The sequence below is a fragment of the Rhinoderma darwinii genome, chromosome 1 (genome assembly GCF_050947455.1).
Source record: "Rhinoderma darwinii isolate aRhiDar2 chromosome 1, aRhiDar2.hap1, whole genome shotgun sequence".
In the NCBI taxonomy this organism is placed as follows: Eukaryota; Metazoa; Chordata; class Amphibia; order Anura; family Rhinodermatidae; genus Rhinoderma; species Rhinoderma darwinii.
This window is the reverse complement of record NC_134687.1, coordinates 473,101,553-473,122,467: the sequence shown is the minus strand read 5'-3', so window position 1 is coordinate 473,122,467 and position 20,915 is coordinate 473,101,553. Positions and strand designations below refer to the sequence as shown.

The window sequence follows — 20,915 nt, the reverse complement described above, 5'->3', positions numbered from 1 at the left end:
GGACTAATGGCAGTTTTGACGAGCCATCTCGTGTTCTTCTAAGGGAAAACTAGAACAGAATGCTGAATAGGAAGAAACATATAGATGGGCGCACTTACAGGATGCAGGTCTAAGAAGAGGGAGTGCAGCTCTTCACTAGGATGTAAACCGTCCACAGATTCCACATACTCTGGGTCTGCATTGTAGAAATGGGGAAATGACAGGAAGAAAGGGGCATCTGGTAAAAACAGAAGGGAAGCCATTATTAGTTCAAAAGTAAATATGGACGTCACACCGCAAATATCTATATACAGTATTTGCCCCTCACCCAATGTCCTCGTTATTAACAAATGCAATCAAACGTATGCGGTAACTTGCAATGAGTGTTTTACACCGCTGTAGAAGAAATTTGGCTTACTCTTCACAGAATGGTTTTACATTCGGCTACATTGGAGGTTTAAACAAGAACTGCCCATTTAGGCCAGGATCACACACGGTTTTGGCTAAAAAAAATGTAGCCAAAGCCAGGAGTGGATCCAAATGTAAGGAACGGTATGAAAGGAAAAACTGTCATTTTTTTTTTTGTGCCCACTCCTGGACAAAAGTCTAGGGGGTCATGTAGATGTTTTCTGGCACAATCGAGAGGAGCCTTTATGTTTGTTTTTGTCAGCAGTTGTTTGTGCTGTGGGCAAAAATGGCATCCATGGAAATTTTCAGTGTCTTATTGTGGAATCGTGTACATTGAGCTTAACTGAGGGAAGTGAGGCCTGCAGTTCTTCAGATGTTCATCTAGGTTCTTTTGTGACCTGCTGGATGAGTAGTCAATGCAGTCTTGGTGAATTATGGTAGGCTACTCTTGGAAAGATTTACCACTGTTGTAAATTTCCTGCATTTTTGTTTAATATCTCACTGTGGTTCGCAGGAGTCCCAGAGCCTTAGCATTGGCTTTGTAACCCTTTCCAAACTGGTAAATTTGAATGACTTTGTTTGGCATCTGTATTGGAGTCCCCTTAGAACGTGGCATCATGTGCGGCTATTTGACAGGCCTGGCAGTAATCCCACCTGGTTGTGGCTAGTGAAATTAACCCAATTGTCAATTGAATTTGTTTAACTGGCTGATTTAGTAGGAAAGGAGGCAAATACTTTTTCACATAGGGCCAGGTAGGGCTGAACAGTATTATCCTTCAATAAATGAAATCATTTAAAAACAGCATTTTGTGTTAACTGGGGTAGTCTAATATTTAAAGTAGGCGGATTATCTGAAACAGTCAACTGTGACAAATATGTAAAAATAGAAGAAATGGACAAAAATATTTTACAGGACATACAGTGCTGTGAAGAAGTGTTCTAGACTATAGCAAGAAAGCAGCAGCAGTGTCTGATCTCAAGACCGTGCGTGTGTAATATAATAAGTTATAAGAAGAAACGGCCATAAGAGGGACATGTAAACTGTTGCAGGTGGCGTGTCATAAATTCAGTGTAAAAATTAACTTTTTGGGAAGTGCGAATGCCAAAACAAAAAATTTATTTTCTTCAAAAGGGCTGTTCAAGCTGACAGGCAGGTATGTGGCTATGTTATCAACGTCCAACAACAGAATGTTATCTGAAAGAATCGGAGAGCATGTGGCAGGTCAGACTCTGTAGACCTTTGACCCATTTTAGAGCAGTCCTTAACATGAGAAATGTCTGCGTGCCATTATATGGCGGCAGCATACTGTAATAAGCTCCTCTACAACCAATGCTACCACACTAATACAGAGGAACACTGTACAATTTTTGGAGTACAGTGGGGCCCCATAGAGTTCTAAGAGTGCCATATTACAGCTCCATACAATTCCGAAGTCGTAAGGGGATATAATATTGTAGTTTGCATGAGTGTCATTTTATTCGGGATCTAAACTTTACACTTTTTTTCCCCAGACATTTTCATTGGAGGGCACCCTTAAAAAATGGGTTGTCTCAATTAGAGCTTTCTTCCTGGGCATTGCAGTTTGACAATGTATGAGGTTTGGCTGGTTTTACATATGGCACTTTGAGTTTAATGTTTTCATTTTATACAAAGACATTTAAAATCAGTTTTTTACAACAGCATTCAGAACTGGAAGGTGGCCTTTTGCATATGAATTTCCCCAAGTACATTTGTCTTTGAGATTACCAGTCATGTGGGCAAGTTCACCTGCCACGGTTTCCAAAAATAAGTATTTTCAGATAGCGTAGGGAAGAAGGGGAGCTCAGAAACATTTATAGCACACAACACTGTAAAGTAAAATAAAAAAATGTATATATACGTACTAAACCGACAGGAACTAACGTTCATCACACCAGATGCAACACATGGGCAAAACCCAGCATTTGGGGGATAGTCTGTTCCATTTGCAAAGAGATAATTGGGGGCAGTGTATCGGAAGGTCGGTATACCACGAAATGATTCCTCTCTCTCATACACCAATTTCAGGGATCTGTAATTTATATAAAATAATGGAGTATGCATTTGTTAAACAGATATTAAACAATCCATTAAGGGTATAGCCTTACCACCACTAATAAAAGTCAACTTTCACAACTACACATCCAGCCAATACCAGGCATAGCAGGTCAATGACTGATGCAACTGAACAGTCTGCCCTTTGAGCAGCATTTTGAAATATATTGTGAAAGGCCACAATGATAGTAAAAGTTAGACTGGTATAACAAACCTAACTTTTAATTAAAAAAAATAAATTGTGAAATCTGATATTCCCATCTAGTCTAAAGGTCTGGAAAACATGTCTACTAATAATGTGATGCTTCTTACCAAGTCACAGAATGCATTGATTTTTATATGAAACCCTGAGACTTTTCAGGTCTCAAATCTCACTTCAGCTTGTGACATCGCTCTTATAAAGATGGCCTTCATGTTAACACTGAAGTGTCCATTTAGGAGGTCATATTCTGTATTAGTTAATATACTGGCAGTTTCAAGGGCAGATCTTTGTTCTCATTGTCAGAGCAGTTTGCTGCATTAAAAGTAAAGAGGCTAACTTTGCTAAAAATCGTTCCTTCTACGTCCAAGGAGGTTTCTTTCTTACCTGCAAGCATCGGGACTGTAAAATTCTAGGGGTTGCGAGGGGGTCCGAAATGGGGGCCACATCTGACCAGCAGTTCCATTGACCATATTGGCCTGATCAGAATGCCAGTAAGTAACCTAGAAGCGCAGACAATATTCATGCAAAAACATGCATAACATTTGTACAACCATATAGACAGTTAGTCAATAGAGATTTAATTTTCAGATTTGTCTGGACCAACTATACTTTTTATAGACCGAGGAAAATTATACACATATATATCCAGCGTGTGCGCACGAAGGAAATTAGACTGCATCCCATTGGGTGTGATGACAATTTCTATACAGCGTTGCAAAAATACGTTGGCGCTATATAAGCAGCAGAAAGTAATCAGATTTTTCTATGGGAGAGAAAGAGAATAGTCATGTACGATCATAGGTATGTTACACATACTATAACTACTTCAATACCTCTTTAAATCCATTCCATGTATCGATCATTTGGACCTTGCTGATATCTTCTACCCCAGTGTCAACTGTAAAAATTCCTGTATTTGAATTATTAAACTGCAGAAAAAAAAAAATATTATAATCTTGAAAGATCTATAACAATGACTTTTACAAGTACTGCAGACACAGTTTGGGGGGGAAAAAAACGATTAAGAAAGCTCTCATTTTACAAAGATATAACAAAGATATATGAAACTTTGCTTACATCAGAAAACAAGCCAAACTTCCCTGTGAAGGGAAGGACCCCAGGAAGCAACGAATTTACAAAATCCAGGAATGGGTCATTATAGCCCCATAATATTTCCTTCACAGTACGGTTCATGAATGGCTGTTGGTTGTGCATTGAAAATGCAAGATTAAGTAAAAATTTAACCGCATATGACGAGTCCTTCATCATCATCGAAGAAACCTATATAGAAGAGAAAAAAAAAAAGAGAAGATATAATCACCCTTATTCGGGAAGGGAGGTCCTACTTGTAGTACAGACAAAGCTCGCCAGCCCTTGTGTATTAAAAAATCCTTCAGACGGAAACCTCCAGATACTGCAAACGTATTGCAAAAGGGTCTTTAGTGCCTCAGACAACTTTTTCTTACCCATTACACCAGAGTATTCTCTAAACCACAATCCTAGTATGTAAAACACTTCCAAATATATACAGCAATTAACTCTACACAAAAAACAAAATCACATTTTCAATTGGGTTTTAAACAGTTAAAGGCTATGTACACCTTTGAAAATAAAAATAATGTTTGTGCGTTTGGTGCAACTTCAGAATTACTTTATTGAAAATTATTTTTACTTTAAGACGCAGCTGCTTTGTATTCTGTATACAGAGCATCTGTACCTTTCACAGAGACCTGTAGGTGTTAAGTCAGCGGCACTGACTGGTACCGTGTTAGCGAGTCCTGCATATCTCAGACACGCAGGATCCATCTGTTAACGATCACGAGACAGGCAGGACCCACTGTCACTGAATTAGTCAGTGCCGCTGACCTGACAGATTCAGGTCTCCATGCACGATACAGCTTCTATGCATTCAGAAAAAGAAAGCAGCGGTCTCAAAAAGTAAAAATAATTTTTACTAAAGAGGGAATTAAAGTTGTAGACACTGATACACTTTTTAAAAAAATAAATAAAAAAAATAAAACGTTTACAGAAAGGTGTACACCTATTGAGAGGGGTATTCCCAACAGAAAAAAGTAGACCAATAAATCCAACCTACAAAAAAAATGGAAGTAGTGATTATTATATGTTTTTGTAATCCAGCGCTTTATTTTTTTTACTGCACTAGCCAAAAGCGCAGTAGTTCTCGCTGCCGTCCCAGGTGCTCTTAGCACTGCAATGCTCCCCCTATTTTTTATGACTACACGTCACAGTTCAGGTGGTATCAGGGGGACTTGCCTGGATTCCTGCTCAGTATTCAAGCCAGCCCCATGAAAAGTCACCGTACTGAAGCTACAGTACAAGCCTGCGTGCATAGTGGAACATTTGAACATTGCCGAGGGCAGTGTAAGGAATGTTTCATGGTGGGAGGAGGAAGAGCAGCTGTACGCTACGGAGGACAGTAAAATTGTGTCAGGGTGGGAGGGAAATTACCAGAATAGTGTAGCAAGACCGTGAGGTAGAGAGCCACAATTGGTAGGAGGAACATAGAGGATCCCGGGATCTGTAGCCTACAGAAGTGCGTTTCAATCTCTCGGACAGCCCAATACACACAAGAGTGACAGCTAATGTAAGCATAAGCAGAGTAAAGAGGAAACACATCATGAAGAAATTCAAAGCAAATGTGATGGGAAGACCAAGGAGACAAGTCTACTAAAACGTCAGGATTTTTTTGTTGGTCAGACAACCCCTTTAAAATTGATTGCGTTGTATAGTGTCTGTTAAAAACAAAAAAACAAACTAACCCCCAACATATACCAGTTACAGCTGGATTACTGAAGAGATGCTTCAACCCCAGATCTTAAGACAGATTTAATGGCACAAAATATTTAAAATGTATATGGCCTATAGAGCTCACTGAACTAAGGCTCTGCACTCAGTTGGACAATGAATGAATGAATGAATGAATGAATGAATTGATTTTACCAGAACAATAAAGTTTGGGACCACTAAATAGTCCTCTTCACTTCCAGCAGACTTTTCGGGATCAAACTGAAATGTTCTCCATTCCACAAATGAGACCGTTCCATTTTCATTAAAGGTAATGTTTGTTTTCTGTTTCTGCTCTCTGTAAAGGAAGACATTTGGACTTTAGAATGAAATTTACAGCTCTAAACTCATCTTTAAAAATTGTAATTTCAGCCATGATCAGATTACGGGTTTTCATGATACAGAAGAGTTTTCTGTAGCCTCTCTCCACTACATGTGCTCTCTGCCACACAAAACAACCAACTCCCTCCACTACCACCATCACCATGGGCACAGCCTTACCAGTCTCAGACATCTTACTTCTCTAATGGAAAAAAACATTTCACCACTCACAACACCCTTAGAATAACACAAGCCATACAATTCAAAAAGTACTCCGACATAAGGCCATCTTCATGCGGTGATTGATCTGCCTAAAAAGCATCTGAATGCTTCTTCAAACCAAGTGTACCAACTCAAACGGCACGCGTCGATGGTGCTTTAGGCCCACTTCACATTTCATTTTTTTTTTTATAAAGAATGGTTAGAGTAGTATACTACACTATTCCATACAACAGAATCCCATATCAAAAAGAAACAAAAAAGCAAAAAAAAAAGCAAATAAAAACCTCTACCGTGCAGTACAAGTTATTCATTAACATAGGAGCCTATGGGTGATGTATGCCACAGTATTGCAAACTTCACAAGCATACGATTAACGTATTATGGCATGGGCTTTTAACAAGCTCTTCATGACTGATAAGCTAAACGGCTGTTTAATAGTTGACTCATGATGTATTCCTATAACAGATACCATTAGTGTCTTTGGTGACGAATGCCACTGCTTTTTTTTAAAAAAAAATTCTGTTTATCACAAGTAGTTCTAAGAAGCATATACAAATTCACGACTTCGTGATACACAATTGTAACAAGTAAACACACAAAACATTAGAGGCAGGATAATAGTCAACACCAATCATCTTAAAAGTCCAACTAAACAGGACTTGTAGAGATCTCCAGGAGAAGATAGGGGGGTGGGGAGAATGGGGAGGAATAGGGTGAAGAAGAGTGGAAAGAGGGGGTGAAGGGGGGGGGGTTGGGACTACCCGCAGCATCTAACCAATAAACATCCTTCCCATATCGATAATGATTTTAAGAGAGCAAAGAGATGTACTCTTATGAGTTCTCAAAGCTTATCCAGGGAAAGCTTACCCAGGGAGAGCAAGATCGCATGAATTTATCGTGAGATTCCCGTACGGAGGCTGTGAGCTCTTCCATACGTTTCACTTCTTGGATCTTCTAAAACCAAAGGCGCATTGTGGGTGGTTCGACGAATGCCACTGTTAGTGCATCCGTCACAGCCTACTATTAACATATACAGAGAGCGGTTACGTCAAACATGGTTCAATTACGCGATGTGAAGGGGGAAGCCCTTACCATCCTCTGAAGCCATTGTGGTGGGATGTCTTAACACCTGTAGGCAGGGGTGGGATCCGACCGGTTCGCCACGGTTCCCCCGAACTGGTTGTTAAAATTACAGCCGGTTCGAAAAACCGGGTGAAGCAGGAAGCCGGATCTGGTCCCCTGCACTCAATTGTATTCACTTCCTTAGGACACTGATGCAATTGACTTCACTAGCATATGATGCCTCGCCATTTGGCGCTTTAGTGATGATTCAGTCATCGCGCTGCTGCGTCATTCCGTTGGAGGACTGGCGGGCTGGAGGATGGCGCGGCAACGGGACAGGTAAGAATATAATGTATTTTTCCTTTTATTGTGGGCAGTGTTGGGTGCCTTAACTATAGGGGACAATAACTACAGGGGAGGACTATATAGGGGCACTAACTACAGGGAACGCTACTATCTACAGAGGACACTATAGGGAGCACTATCTACAGGGGCTTTACACTGGGCAACTATCGGACAGATCCGCGTTATTAGAACGCTCGTTGTCGATAATTGCCCTGTGTAAACTGGGCAGCGATCAACAGATGAACGAGCAAATGCTTGATCTGCTGGTCGTATAGTATTAAAAAAGTTAAATATTATCGTTGTCGGCAGCACATCTTGGTGTGTAAACAGGGAAACATGCTGACGACATGATGGTAAGGTATGGGGACGAGCGATCGGAGTAACGACTGCTCGTCCCCATCCATAGCTCCGTGTGACAGGATCAAACGAGCGCCTATCAACGATGTATAGTTGATCGGCGCTCGCTGCATCGGCCGAATATCGTCAGGTGTAAAAGGCTGTGTGTGGGGTGCATTACTTTACAGTGTTTGACACAATTTTATTCAATGACACAGTGTATAGTACTATTATATTCAGGAGTAGTGTATAGTACTATTATAATCAGGAGTACAGTGTATAGTACTATTATATTCAGGAGCGCAGTGTATAGTACTATTATATTCAGGAGTACAGTGTATAGTACTATTATATTCAGGAGTGCAGTGTATAGTACTATTATATTCAGGAGTACAGTGTATAGTACTATTCTATTCAGGAGTACAGTGTATAGTACTATTATATTCAGGAGTACATTGTATAGTACTATTCTATTCAGGAGCACAATGTATAGTACTATTATATTCAGGAGCACAGTGTATAGTACTATTATATTCAGGGGCACAGTGTATAGTACTATTATATTCAGGAGCACAGTGTATAGTACTATTATATTCAGGAGTACAGTGTATAGTGCTAGTATATTCAGGGGCACAGTGTATAGTACTATTATATTCAGGAGTACAGTGTATAGTGCTAGTATATTCAGGGGCACAGTGTATAGTACTATTATATTCAGGAGTGCACTATATAGTACTATTATATTCAGGAGTGCAGTGTATAGTACTATTATATTCAGGAGTACAGTGTATAGTACTATTATATTCAGGAGTACAGTGTATAGTACTATTATATTCAGGGGTACAGTGTATAATACTATTATATTCAGGAGTACAGTGTATAGTACCATTATATTCAGGTGTACAGTGTACGGTACTATCATATTCAGGGGTACAGTGTATAATACTATTATATTCAGGAGTACAGTGTATAGTACTATTATATTCGGGAGTACAGTGTATAATACTATTATATTCAGGAGCACAGTGTATAGTACTATTATATTCAGGGGTACAGTGTATAGTCCTATTATATTCAGCACAGTGTGTAGCGCTATTATGTTCGGGGGCAGAGTGTACGATACTATTATATTCAGGAGCGCAGTGTACAGTACTATTAGGATATGTTCACACAGAGTTTTATGCAGGCAGAAAATGCTGCCTGGAAAAATCCACTCCGGTTTTTTTGTGGTTTTTCACCACATGCGATTTGCCGCGTTTTTTTTTAGCTATCTCTTCAACAGAAAGATGGAATAACTGCAAGCGTTTTTTTTGCTGAAAAACGTGTAAAAAAAAACAAAAAAAAAAAAAAACAGTCTCCCATTGATTTCAATGGGGTTTTTGAGGCGGAAAACGCCTCAAGATAGGGCAGGTCGCCTTTTTACCGCAAGGGTTTCTTCTGCTCGTGGTAAAAAAAAAAAAAAAAAAAAAAAAAAAAAGCCTCCACCTCCCATTGAAATCAATGTGAGCCAATTTCATAAGTTTTTTGCCGAAAACTCAAACTCTGCGAATAGGGCCTTATATTCAGGGGCACAGTGCATGGTACCATTATATTAAGGGGCACAGTGTGCGATACTAACTTAATTTGCAAATGATCTCTGTACCGAGCTGAAATTGTGCTTCTGATGTATATATGTACGGAGCTTGGTTCTGGAGTTATATACATCATAACAACCAAGCTCAATACATATAAACACCAGCAAAGAGAAGCTCATAACATACATATACACAACACCAGAACCAAGCTCAGTACATAAATCCAGCACCATAACCAAACTCCGTACATAAATACATAAGTACAGAGCTTGGTTCTAGTGCTGTATATATGCACTGAGCTTTGAGAGATAGATAGATATAGATATATATATATATATATATATATATATATATATATATATATATATATAGCTTGGTTCTGGTGCTGTATATATGTACTGAGCGTGCTTCTGGCACCGCATCTGTGCATTAGCCGGGAGAGTTGTCGCGGCTTACTGTGCACGCCGCACTGTCCTCCACCCTTCTCATAGTCCACAGCCTAACTAAACTACTAAACAACGAATACTGAACTAAATGTGCTGAGCATGCTTAGGATATTGAATTTGCGCATATAGGTCTATACGTAATGGGCGAGTTTAATATAATGAGCGTTGGTAGGTACGTACGTACGTACGTACGTACGTACTTATATACATAGTGTGGAAATCCACACAAACATTCTGGAGCGGGAATTTCTTTATTTAGAGTCTACTTTAATATAGAGCATATTTGTAATATTGTAATTGTTTTATTTTATTATTAGAATCATTTTCCGTGGCGCGATACACCTCGACCCCCCCCCCCCACCACCACCCCATGCATATATCTTTGTCCGCAAAACAGGGAACCTGTTAAAAATTTGAATTCCACCCCTGCCTGTAGGGAAGTTGAGCACCCCTCATCTTCTGCTGCTCTAGTAGATTTGACAGAAACTAGGGCGCAAGCGTAAGGTCAGCCCACGTTATCCATCTACAAATTAAAGGGACACGGTTTAAAAGGATTTGGGGAAAGACTATACACCAGGCTATATATACAGCAAACCGGTATGCAGGCAAGATATTCCAATTTGATATTGTCCAGCTGCCCTGTTCCATTCTTAGAATTTAGGCTGCTGACTGAAGCAACTTTGTTCATAAAACTATTAAGTTATGCTTAAAGCGTACCTATCTTTTCAGAATAAGTGGTCACGTGTATACATAAGGAATAAATACTATTTCTGTCCATTATATGACAGTCTGCATTTATCAGTTTTCCCCTCCGCAGGCTCTCCAATCCTCAATTTTCTCTGAGCTTGTGGTTATAGCCTAATGTCTATCATGTCTTCTATAGACTGTACACATAGGAGAGCAGGATTCTCCTCTATATATGTGATAGAGATAGAAGTAGGAGATTATACAGCAGTAATGAGCAGTGTAGCTAAGAATCCAGCACTGGGGTGACATCTTACCAGCACTTCTGTCTCACTCTACTCCTGCTTTCCCCTCACCTCTCCATATAGACTTATGTAGTCGGGCAGTTAATAGACACCCCCACTTTCTGCAGTCTCAATTCTGCTCCAACTAGGGATGGATTTTGCTTGACAACAGGCGGCGGACAGACTACAGGGGGAGACACCTAGTGGCAGTAGCTTCTCAAATTTAGTTTTATCTATGCAAATTCTGTGTGAAGTAGGTAAATGACAGATTTGATATATAAATCAGATATACTATTAGATGAACATAAGAGGTTTGAAATGTTAGTGTCCATTTAAGCAAATGGGCATCACAATATTCATTCCCTATAGGCCACCACCACCAATGTAACACCAGGTTGTAAACAGTAGTGTTACAGGAGGGGGCATAAATAGTATAGTTAAGCATCTTTGCCAATTGGTGTCCAATGATCCAGTGCCCATTCCTTGCATATAGTTGCACAATTTTAGTCTTATGCGAACACTTCACCTATAAACATAAGGTCCACGCTGTTCAACTCTTGGCTTCTCTCCTAAAAGCATTTCCTTAGGGTTCATGATTTCAAATACATAGATCGACATGAAGAAGGGCACTGGGAGATCCCTCCACATTTCATAAGCAAAGCCGCTGCTTGGATCTATACGGACATTCTGCAAAGGAAAGAAGAAAAAAATAATTAAGGGGGGCTGGGACAAAAACGTTTTTAGTTACATGCTGGGGGGAAGGGGAAGCCTAATACGAGAGATTTATCAAAAATGGAACACAAAAAACAAAAACAAAAAGTTAAGTAGTTGCCCATAGCAACCAATCAAGTTCAGATCCGATGTGTGAAGCTTTTATCAATTTTTGGAAGATATGGCACGTATAATAATCTTCATAATCTGAACTTGAACAGAAGAGCAGGGCAGAAGAACAAAGTTTATTTTGAATCCTACTTACAGTCAACATTAAAGTCTAAGGCCGGATTTACACGAGCGTGCGAGTTTTGCGCGCGCAAAAAACGGTGTTTTGCGAGCGCAAAAGGCACTTAACAGCTCCGTGTGTCATCACCATATGATGCGCGGCTGCGTGCTTTTCGCGCAGCCGCCATCATTATGACACTCAGTTTGTATGTTTGTAAACAGAAAAGCACGTGGTGCTTTTGTTTTCATTCATACTTTTTACTGCTGTTGCGCGAATCACGCGCGTCACACGCAAGTGCTTCCGTGCGGTGCGCGTGATTTTCACGCACCCATTGACTTCAATGGGTGCGTGATGCGCGAACGCAGAAATATAGGACATGGCGTGAGTTTTACGCAGCGGAGACACGCTGTGTGAAACTCACAGACAGTCTGCCCGGCCCCATAGACTAAAATAGGTCCGTGCGAGGCGCGTGAAAATCACGTGCGTTGCACGGACGTATATCACGTGTGTCTAAATAAGCCCTAACATTGGGGAATAAGCAACCAAAACTATTCGTAAAACATTTTCCACAATCGTATAGAAGCCGAACATGTTCTTGGATATATCATATGTTCTACGCCACTGCTTTAAAATCCCAGAGACCAGAATAATTTTTTATACAGTTCTGACTACATAGCCTAAGCTCCTTGCTGTATCCGGGTCAGCACATAGTATGCCCCGTCGCATTATGGGAAATGTAGCGTTTGTACAAGGCACTGTGCCGCAGTTTGGAGTAGAAAAACTACATGTCTAACAATGCAGCGCACATCAAGCGGCCTTTAAAATACTTTTCATGCAGTGTCAATGGCTTTCAGCACAATACCAGTCTTGAAACAGCTGTTGTAGTGCAACAGCTAGGTAGATTTCGTACAAGATTTGTGAAATTTAAACTGATGTCATTAAGATGCTAGGTTGTGAAAAACAGTAATGTACAGGGTCACCTTCTGCATTAATTCTGGTTTTGGCAACATTTCACTTTTAAGACAATGGGTGGAGAATATATGGTGTAAAAAGTTGAGGCTTACTTTTTCCGTCACATTCTGAAAGTGGTGAGAAAAGGGGGGGGGGGGGTCTAGCCAAAAGGGGGAGAGCCTTCGCCAGAACAGATTTACCATACTTTATAACAGAAACTGGCATAAGTTATGGCGCAAATCTACATCTGCTCATAGAAGGCGCAGAATTGCATTTTTGTCACACAAACAGCTAAAGATGTGTCAAATTTATTAAGACGTGTGGTGCACATTTCTTGCACATTTGCGAATATGGCATTGATGTTTAGTGCAAGACGAGCGTTTAAAAAAGCTGTCTAAGGCCAGATTCCCACGGGACAGATACGCGGTGTAAAGACCTTAAGTCCGAAAAAATAAATAAAATAAATCACACCACATTTTGTTGCTGTTTTTTGGACAGAATTTCCGCTGCAGAAACCAGCGCTTGAAGGAAAAATAAATAAAAAACTTCAATACTTACCCCCTTCCTCTTCTTGTAGACCAGCCTCCTACGATGACGTTGCAGGCCACGTGACACTGCAGCGGTCAGATGGGATGGAACGTCATACCAGGAGGCCGGACTGCAGGAAGGAGAGCGTTCTGGGTAAATCGGATTCTTTTTATCCCTTGAGTTGTGATTTTTACGGCGTAATGGCTGCGTTTCCACAGCAAAGATCGCAACACTTGGCTTTCAGCTGCGGGTTTTGCATCCCCATTGAATTCAAATGGGGAAAACCAGCAACTGAAAATAAAACTAAAAAGGCAGTATAAACGGACATGCTACAGATTTAAAGAGGCTCTGTCACCAGATTATAAATGCCCTATCTCCTACATAATGTGATCGGCGCTGGAATGTAGATAACAGCAGTGGTTTTTATTTTGAAAAACAATAATTTTTTATCAAGTTATGAGCAATTTTAGATTTATGCTAAATTGTTTCTTAATGCCCAACTGGGTGTGTTTTTACTTTTTACCAACTGGGCGTTGTACAGAGAAGTGTATGAGGCTGACCAATCAGTGACCAATCAGTGTCCTGCACTTCTCATTGTTCCAGCCCAGCTTCTTTCACTGCACAATCACGCTGAGCTGGAACAAGTGTATGACGCTGATTTGTCACTGATTGGTCAGCGTCACACACTCCCCTGTACAACGCCCAGTTGGTAAAAAGCAAAAACACGCCCAGTTGTCTATTAAGAAACTAATTAGAATAAATCTAAAATTGCTCATAACTTGCACAAAAATGATCGTTGTTCAAAATAAAAACCACTGCTGTTATCTACATTACAGCGCCAATCAGATTATGTAGGAGATAGGGCACTTATAATCTGGTGACAGAGCCTCTTTAAAATCTGCACTGCAGGTCAATTTGTTAACTTTTACGCTGTGTTTTTTTCCGCAGCGTGGGCATCGGATTTACTAAATCTCTTCCACTTTGCTGCTACTGTAAATGCTGCGGGAATTTCCGCACATAATTCAGTTGCGGAAATTCCGCAGCATTTACGCTACGTGGTAACCTTAATTAATATGTTCCCCCAATAATGCATATGTGCATTATTGCTTCGTAAAAGCTCAGAGTTGTAAGGAGAAATGATGAAGTACTACGATGTTCACACGGCCTATTTTCAGCCGTTTTCCGGGCCTTAAATGCCCCAATAAACCGCTAAAAATACGGAGGCTGAAAGCTTCCAAACATCTGCCCATTGATGTCAATGGGAAAAACGGAGTTTAGTTTCGACAAGGCTTTTTTTAAAGCGTCCGTTTAAAAAAAAAAAACAAAAAAAACGCGTAAGAAGCGCCCTGTAAAAAGTGCATGTCTCTTCTTGAGCCGTTTTTCATTGGGTCAGCCGCTCCAGAAACGCCTCAAAGAATGCTTGATGCTTTAAAAATGGCTGAAAATCAAAGGCTATTTTCCCTTGAAAACAGCTCCGTATTTTACAGCCGTTTTTAGTTTAGTTTGTGAACATACCCTTACAAACAGTTGTGAAACAGGTCATTCTAAAGAGTTCCCTGAATTCAAGCATGGTACTGTAATAGGATTCCACCGTTGCAACAAGTCAGTTGATATTACTTCTCTCCTAGATATTCAATAATCAACTGCGAGTGATATTATTGCAAAAGTGGAAGTGTTTAGGAACCACAGCAAAGAAGTGGCAGACCATGAAATGTTAGGGTATGTTCACATGCAAACTTAAAAAGGGAAAACAGCTCTGGATTTTCAGACGTTTTTTGAGCAACTCGTGTTTTTTTCACGGCCGTTTTTGGAGCGGTTTTCAACAGAGTCTATGAGAAAACGGCTCCAAAAACGTCCCAAGAAGTGTCCTGCACTTCTTTGGACGAGCCGTCATTTTACAGCGACGCGTAAAATTACAGCTCGTCTGCGCAGATCATCATAAGACCCATTGCAAGCAATGGGCAGATGTTTGCCGACGTATTGGAGCAGTCTTTTCAGGCGTAATTCGAGGCATAAAACGCCTCCATTACGTCTGAAAAGAGGTCGTGTGCACATACCCTTACAGAGCGGGATCGCCAAGTGCATAAAAGTAGTCAATGCTCTGTAGACTAAATAACTGAAGACTTCCAAACATCCTCTGGCATCAACATCCACACAAAAACCGTGCCTCAGGATAGTCATGGCATGGGTTTCCATGGCTGAGCAGTTGGATACAAGCCTCACATCACCAAGCGTCCAATTGCGTAAAGCACGTCACCACTGGACTCTGGAGCAGTGGAAACGTGTTCTGTGGAGAGTCTAATAACCGTTCTCTGGCAGTCTGATGGAGTCGTCTGGTTTTGTGGATGCCAGGAGAACATTACAGTTGGCACAATGCAGTCAGGCAGGTAAAGTTTGGTGGACGATGCAAAATGCTACGGGGTTTACCTGGGCCCCTTCGTTGCAGTGAAGGGAAATCATAATTCTTCAACATATCAAGAAGTTTGGGACAATTGTATGCTTCCACCAGTTAGAGTATCTTCACACTGAGTTTTTTTTGCAATTTTGAGGTAGATTTTGATCTGCCTGCATGCCGTTTGACGCGTTTTTCGCTTGCGCCCATTGAGCGCCACGGGCAAAAACGCCACGAAATATGCTTTCTCTGCCTCCCATTGATGTCAGCGGTAGGTCAAAAACTTAAACGCCCGAAGATAGGGCATGTCAATTCTTTACCGCTAGACGGTTTTTCCACTCGCGGGAAAAAACCGCCTCCACCTCCCATTGAAATCAATGGGAGGCATTTTGGGTTGTTTCTGGCGCGTTTTCCAACAGTTTCCACGTAAAAAGAAAACTGAACTGACCCTTAGGGGAAGGCCCTTTTCTGTTCCAGCATGACTCTGCCCCAGCACACAAAGCAAGGTCCATACAGGAATAGTTGGCGAGTTGTGTGGAAGAACTCGACTGGCCCAAACAGAGCCTGGACCTCAACCCCAAACATCTTTGGGATGAACTAGAACAGAGATTGCGAGACAAGTCTTTTGTCCAACATCTGTGTCTGACCACACAAATGCTCTTCTGGATGAATGGGTAAAAATTCCCCCAGACACTCCAGAACCTTGTAGAAAGCCTTCTAAGAAGGGTAAGAGTTTGTTTTAGATGCAAAGGGGAGGTACCAACTCCATAAAAATGCCTATGGATTTAAAAAGGGATGTCAAAAGCTGCTGTAGGTGAGCCAGTATAAAATAAAAAAGTGTACGTGTGCTCAGTGGCGTAACTACCACAGTAGCAGCAGTAGCAGCTGCTACGGGGCCCGGGGCATGGGGGGGCCCGTGTCACCCTGACAGTCAGGCACATTACATTATGTGCCACTGCCAGGCCTGGAGGCACGGGCCCCCTCATGCCTAGTAGTAGCATCACGAGTCACGACACTAACATTACACTAGGCATCCGGGGGGGGCGGTGACAGCCGCGGGGGGGGGGTCCGGGGGCCCGGTGATATTCACTGCACACTGTGCACTCCACGGATAGTCCTCCCACACACAGTGGAAGAGGACGTGGTAGGAGGAGCGCTCAGGCAGGGGAGAGGACAGGGGGCGGAGCTAAACGGCCGACGCGAGACTTCGGGCGGAGGACAGTACAGTCAGGAGCCAAGGACTGCCGGAGTAAAGTCAGGACTGCCGGAGTACTAGCATCCCATAGGACGGGCGGAGGACGTGCAGACTGCAGAGGGCAGGTACATGATGTACATCAAATAAAAAAGTTCATGGGAGAAGGGAAAAGTTTTTAGGTAGAAAAATCTGCCTCCTAATTCCTTCCGGAATTTTGAGGCATATTTTGAACACTTCCCGCGTTTTTGTTGCGTTTTTTTGTGACGTTTTTCGGCCGTGGGCAGAAAAACGCAGCAAAAAATGCATTTTCTGCCTGCCATTGTTGTCAATGGGAAGTCGGAGACAGAAACAACCGAAGAAAGGGCATTAGGCTATGTTTACACAGAGTATTTTGACGAGTTTTTTGACGCGGAAACCGCGTCGCAAAACTCGTCAAAAACGGACAGAAAATGCCTCCCATTGGTTTCAATGGGAGGCGTCGGCGTCTTTTTCCCGCGAGCAGTAAAACTGCCTCGCGGGAAAAAGTGACATGCCCTATCTTCGGGTGTTTACACCTCTGACCTCCCATTGACTTCAATGGGAGGCAGGAGAAAGCGTATTTCGCAGTGTTTTATGCCAAAAAAGCCGCAAGAATCGGTGTGCAGGCAGAGGAAAATCTGCCTCAAACTTCCAAACGGAATTTTGAGGCAGATATTCCTTCTGCAAAAAACTCTGTGTGAACATAGCCTAACGCTTCTTTTTCCCGCAGGCGTTTTTTATGGTTTTCAATGGGAGGCACTTTCTGACGTTTTTTGCCACTGTTTTCGCGTAAAAAAAACTCAGTGTGAACTCCCCCTAACACAGTGGAGTAACTACCGCTATAGCAGCCGTAGCTGCTGCTACGGGGCCCGCGGCATGAGGGGGCCCGTGTCGCCCGCCACCATGGCCGGAGGCTCCGCTAGCTGCCGCTATGGCTGCTACAGCGGGACGCCACTGAACACTACGGCAGAGTAGGGAGGTATCTCTCCACTCTGCCATTAAACATAAGACATGTATCCCCTCTCCACAGGATCTCCACAGGACATGTATCCCCTCTCCACAGGACATGTATCCCCTCTCCACAGGACATGTATCCCCTCTCCACAGGATCTCCACAGGACATGTATCCCCTATCCACAGGATAGGAGATACATGTGTGATCGCTGGCATTGATAGGGAGAACGGGGGACTGAAAGTCCCCTGAAGTTCTCCATCACAAACCTCTGACTTCCGGGGTCTGTGTCGGCAGCTCCGTAGAAATGAATGGAGCGCCGGTCCCGCTTGTGCGCATGCGTGACCAGCGCGCCTTTCATTTTTCTTGAGCTGCGCAGACGCCGGAAGTCAGAGGTTAGTCATGGAGAACTTCAGGGGACTTTCAGTCCCCCGTTCTCCCTATCAATTCCAGCGATCACATATGTATCCCCTGTCCTGTGGAGATCTTGTGGATAGGGGATACATGTCTTTTGTCTTTTCACACTGTAGGTTGCATTTTTTTGGGGGGTTGGGGCTGTATGGCGTTCCCTACAGGGGGGGGCTGTATAGCGTTCCCTACAGGGGGCTGTATGGCGGTCCCTACAGGGGGGCTGTATGGCGTTCCCTACAGGGGGGGCTGTATGGCGTTCCCTACAGACCCCCCCTGTAGGGAACGCCATACAGACCCCCTGTAGATAACGCCATACAGACCCCCTGTAGGGAAAGCCATACAGACCCCCCCTGTAGATAACGCCATAGTCCCCCCTGTAGATAACGCCATAGTCCCCCCTGTAGATAACGCCATACAGACCCCCCTGTAGATAACGCCATACAGACCCCCCCTGTAGGGAACGCCATACAGACCCCCCCCTGTAGATAACGCCATACAGACCCCCCCTGTAAATAACGCCATACAGCCCCCTGTAGATAGCGCCATACAGCCCCCTCTGCAGATACCGCCATACAGCCCCCCTGTAGATAGCGCCATACAGTCCCCCCTGTAGATATCTACAGAGGGGGCTGTATGGCGTTATCTACAGGGGGGACTGTATGGCGTTATCTACAGGGGGGCTGTAAAAAAGGCACTATCTACTAGGGGGGGGGGTTGTTTTGACACCCAGGGGAGGGGGGGCCCCAGTCAAAAGTTTGCTATGGGGCCCAGCCTTTCCTAGTTACGCCCCTGCGTGTGCTACATACATACCACGTATCCTAAGGTTTGCTCAGGGACTGGATGTCACAGGTACTCTCCCCTAAAATCATTGCTTCTTCGTGGAGAATGCCTCCATAAATATGCTGCTGTAAGCACCACTCAGAACACAGGGCTGTAGGGACTCCTTGTGCCACATTTCTATGTTGGTTCTATCCACTCGTTGAGGTTAGAACCGCAACTGCATAGAGTAAAAACGCACCAAATCGTGGCCAAAAATATAAATGCATGTGGTTTTATGCAGTTCTAACTGCAACATTGAATGGACCCAGACAAGTTTAATGGCTTTCTATTGCAAATGATATCACCCCACGAAACAGGAGGATGTGTTTTATACGGACAGTTTATTTTTAAGATCTAGAAACAGCCACAAAATTATATACTTTGAATAAAGGCACTGTATTTTTACTTTAGTGAAATGTGCCAATATGAACCGATAAAAAGGAGATCATACAGGAGGAAGGGAAGACTATATACATAAAAACGGAAAGAAAGCCATTAAGAAAATTTTAACCAGACACCACTTATTTGACCTGTTATGTGCCAGATTATCAGTTATTCTGTAATATCAAAAAGGCTGCAGAAAAGTAGAATTATAAAAAAAAAAAAAATTAAAAATCCACATACGACGTGAAAACATTCAGGGAAAAAAAAAGCCTAAGGGTATGGGCACACTGCTTATTTTCAGCTGTTTTTCAGGCTGTGAACGGCCGGGGGGAAAAAAAAAAAAATCGAAAGCATAACGCTTCCAAACATCTGCCCATTGATTTCAATGGCAGATAGTGCATTCTGTTCGACGGGCCGGTTTTTTGTTTTTTTACGAGGCCGTTTTTACAAACGCCCGTGTAAAAAAAAAAAAAAAAATAAAACAGCAAAAAAGTGCATGTCACTTATTGTGACGTTTTCTGAGCAGTTTTTCATAGACTATAGAAAAAACGCTCCAAAAACGTACGTATAAAACAGCACAAAGAATGCGAGTTTGCTTAAAAACGGCTGAAAATAAGGAGCCGTTTTCCCTTGAAAACAGCTCCGTGTTTTCAGACTTTTTTTTAGTAAGGCTGGGTTCACACGACCTATTTTCAGACGTAAACGAGGCGTATTATGCCTCGTTTTACGTCTGAAAATAGGGCTACAATACGTCGGCAAACATCTGCCCATTCATTTGAATGGGTTTGCCGACGTACTGTGCAGACGACCTGTCATTTACGCTTCGTCCTTTGACAGCTGTCAAACGACGACGCGTAAAAATACAGCCTCGTCAAAAGTAGTGCAGGACACTTCTTTGGACGTTTTTGGAGCTGTTTTCTCATAGACTCCAATGAAAACAGCTCCAAAAACGGACGTAAAAAACGCAGCGAAAACGGCACGGAAAACGCCGCGAAAAATGCGAGTTGCTCAAAAAATGTCTGAAAATCAGGGGCTGTTTTCCCTTGAAAACAGCTCTGTATTTTCAGACGTTTTTGGTCACTACGTGTGAACATACCCTAAGCGTGTGCACTTTTTAGTAAGCGTGTATAAGTGGGTGCCAGATTATTGCAGTTCTGTAAACAAAGTCGAATGTGAACAGAAAATCTGATATTACTTGTGAATTGGAGATATGTCCTTAGGCTGGGTACTCAAAGTGCAGCAAATAAAACCAAGTGGTGCAGTTTACAGACCTGCTATAATCTCGCACCTAAAAAAAACGCAGCTTAAACGTTAATTGACCTGCAGTGCGCAATTTAAATCTGCAGCATGTCATTTTATGCTGTGTTTTCGTTGCAGATATTCCGCATTGGCGGTTCCGCTGCAAAAATAGTGACTCCGGGGAAAAAAAAATATTACATAAATCTATCTACCTACAGCTCTCCTTATCCCAGGAGGCCGGACTACAGGAAGGACGTTGCATCCCATGTAATCAAAGAAAAAATATACTATATTGCTTTGGGTCTCCAGTGCTGTGATATTCTCCTTCTGTCTTTGCATCCCAT

General features: G+C 42.3%; 1 protein-coding gene across 2 annotated transcripts in view; it reads right to left on the bottom strand.

Annotated features, from left to right (window-relative positions):
• SCARB1 (scavenger receptor class B member 1) overlaps positions 1-20,915 on the bottom strand; it is a 128,049-nt gene that overhangs the window by 33,225 nt on the left and 73,909 nt on the right. For both annotated transcript variants that reach the window (XM_075833571.1, XM_075833562.1), the window contains exons 2-8: positions 11,269-11,429; positions 5,625-5,766; positions 3,741-3,944; positions 3,497-3,592; positions 3,048-3,163; positions 2,272-2,438; positions 99-217 (exon numbers count right to left, since the gene is read on the bottom strand). In XM_075833571.1, coding sequence (XP_075689686.1) covers positions 99-217; positions 2,272-2,438; positions 3,048-3,163; positions 3,497-3,592; positions 3,741-3,944; positions 5,625-5,766; positions 11,269-11,429 — 1,005 coding nt within the window. The remainder of the gene's footprint in view (positions 1-98; positions 218-2,271; positions 2,439-3,047; positions 3,164-3,496; positions 3,593-3,740; positions 3,945-5,624; positions 5,767-11,268; positions 11,430-20,915) is intronic.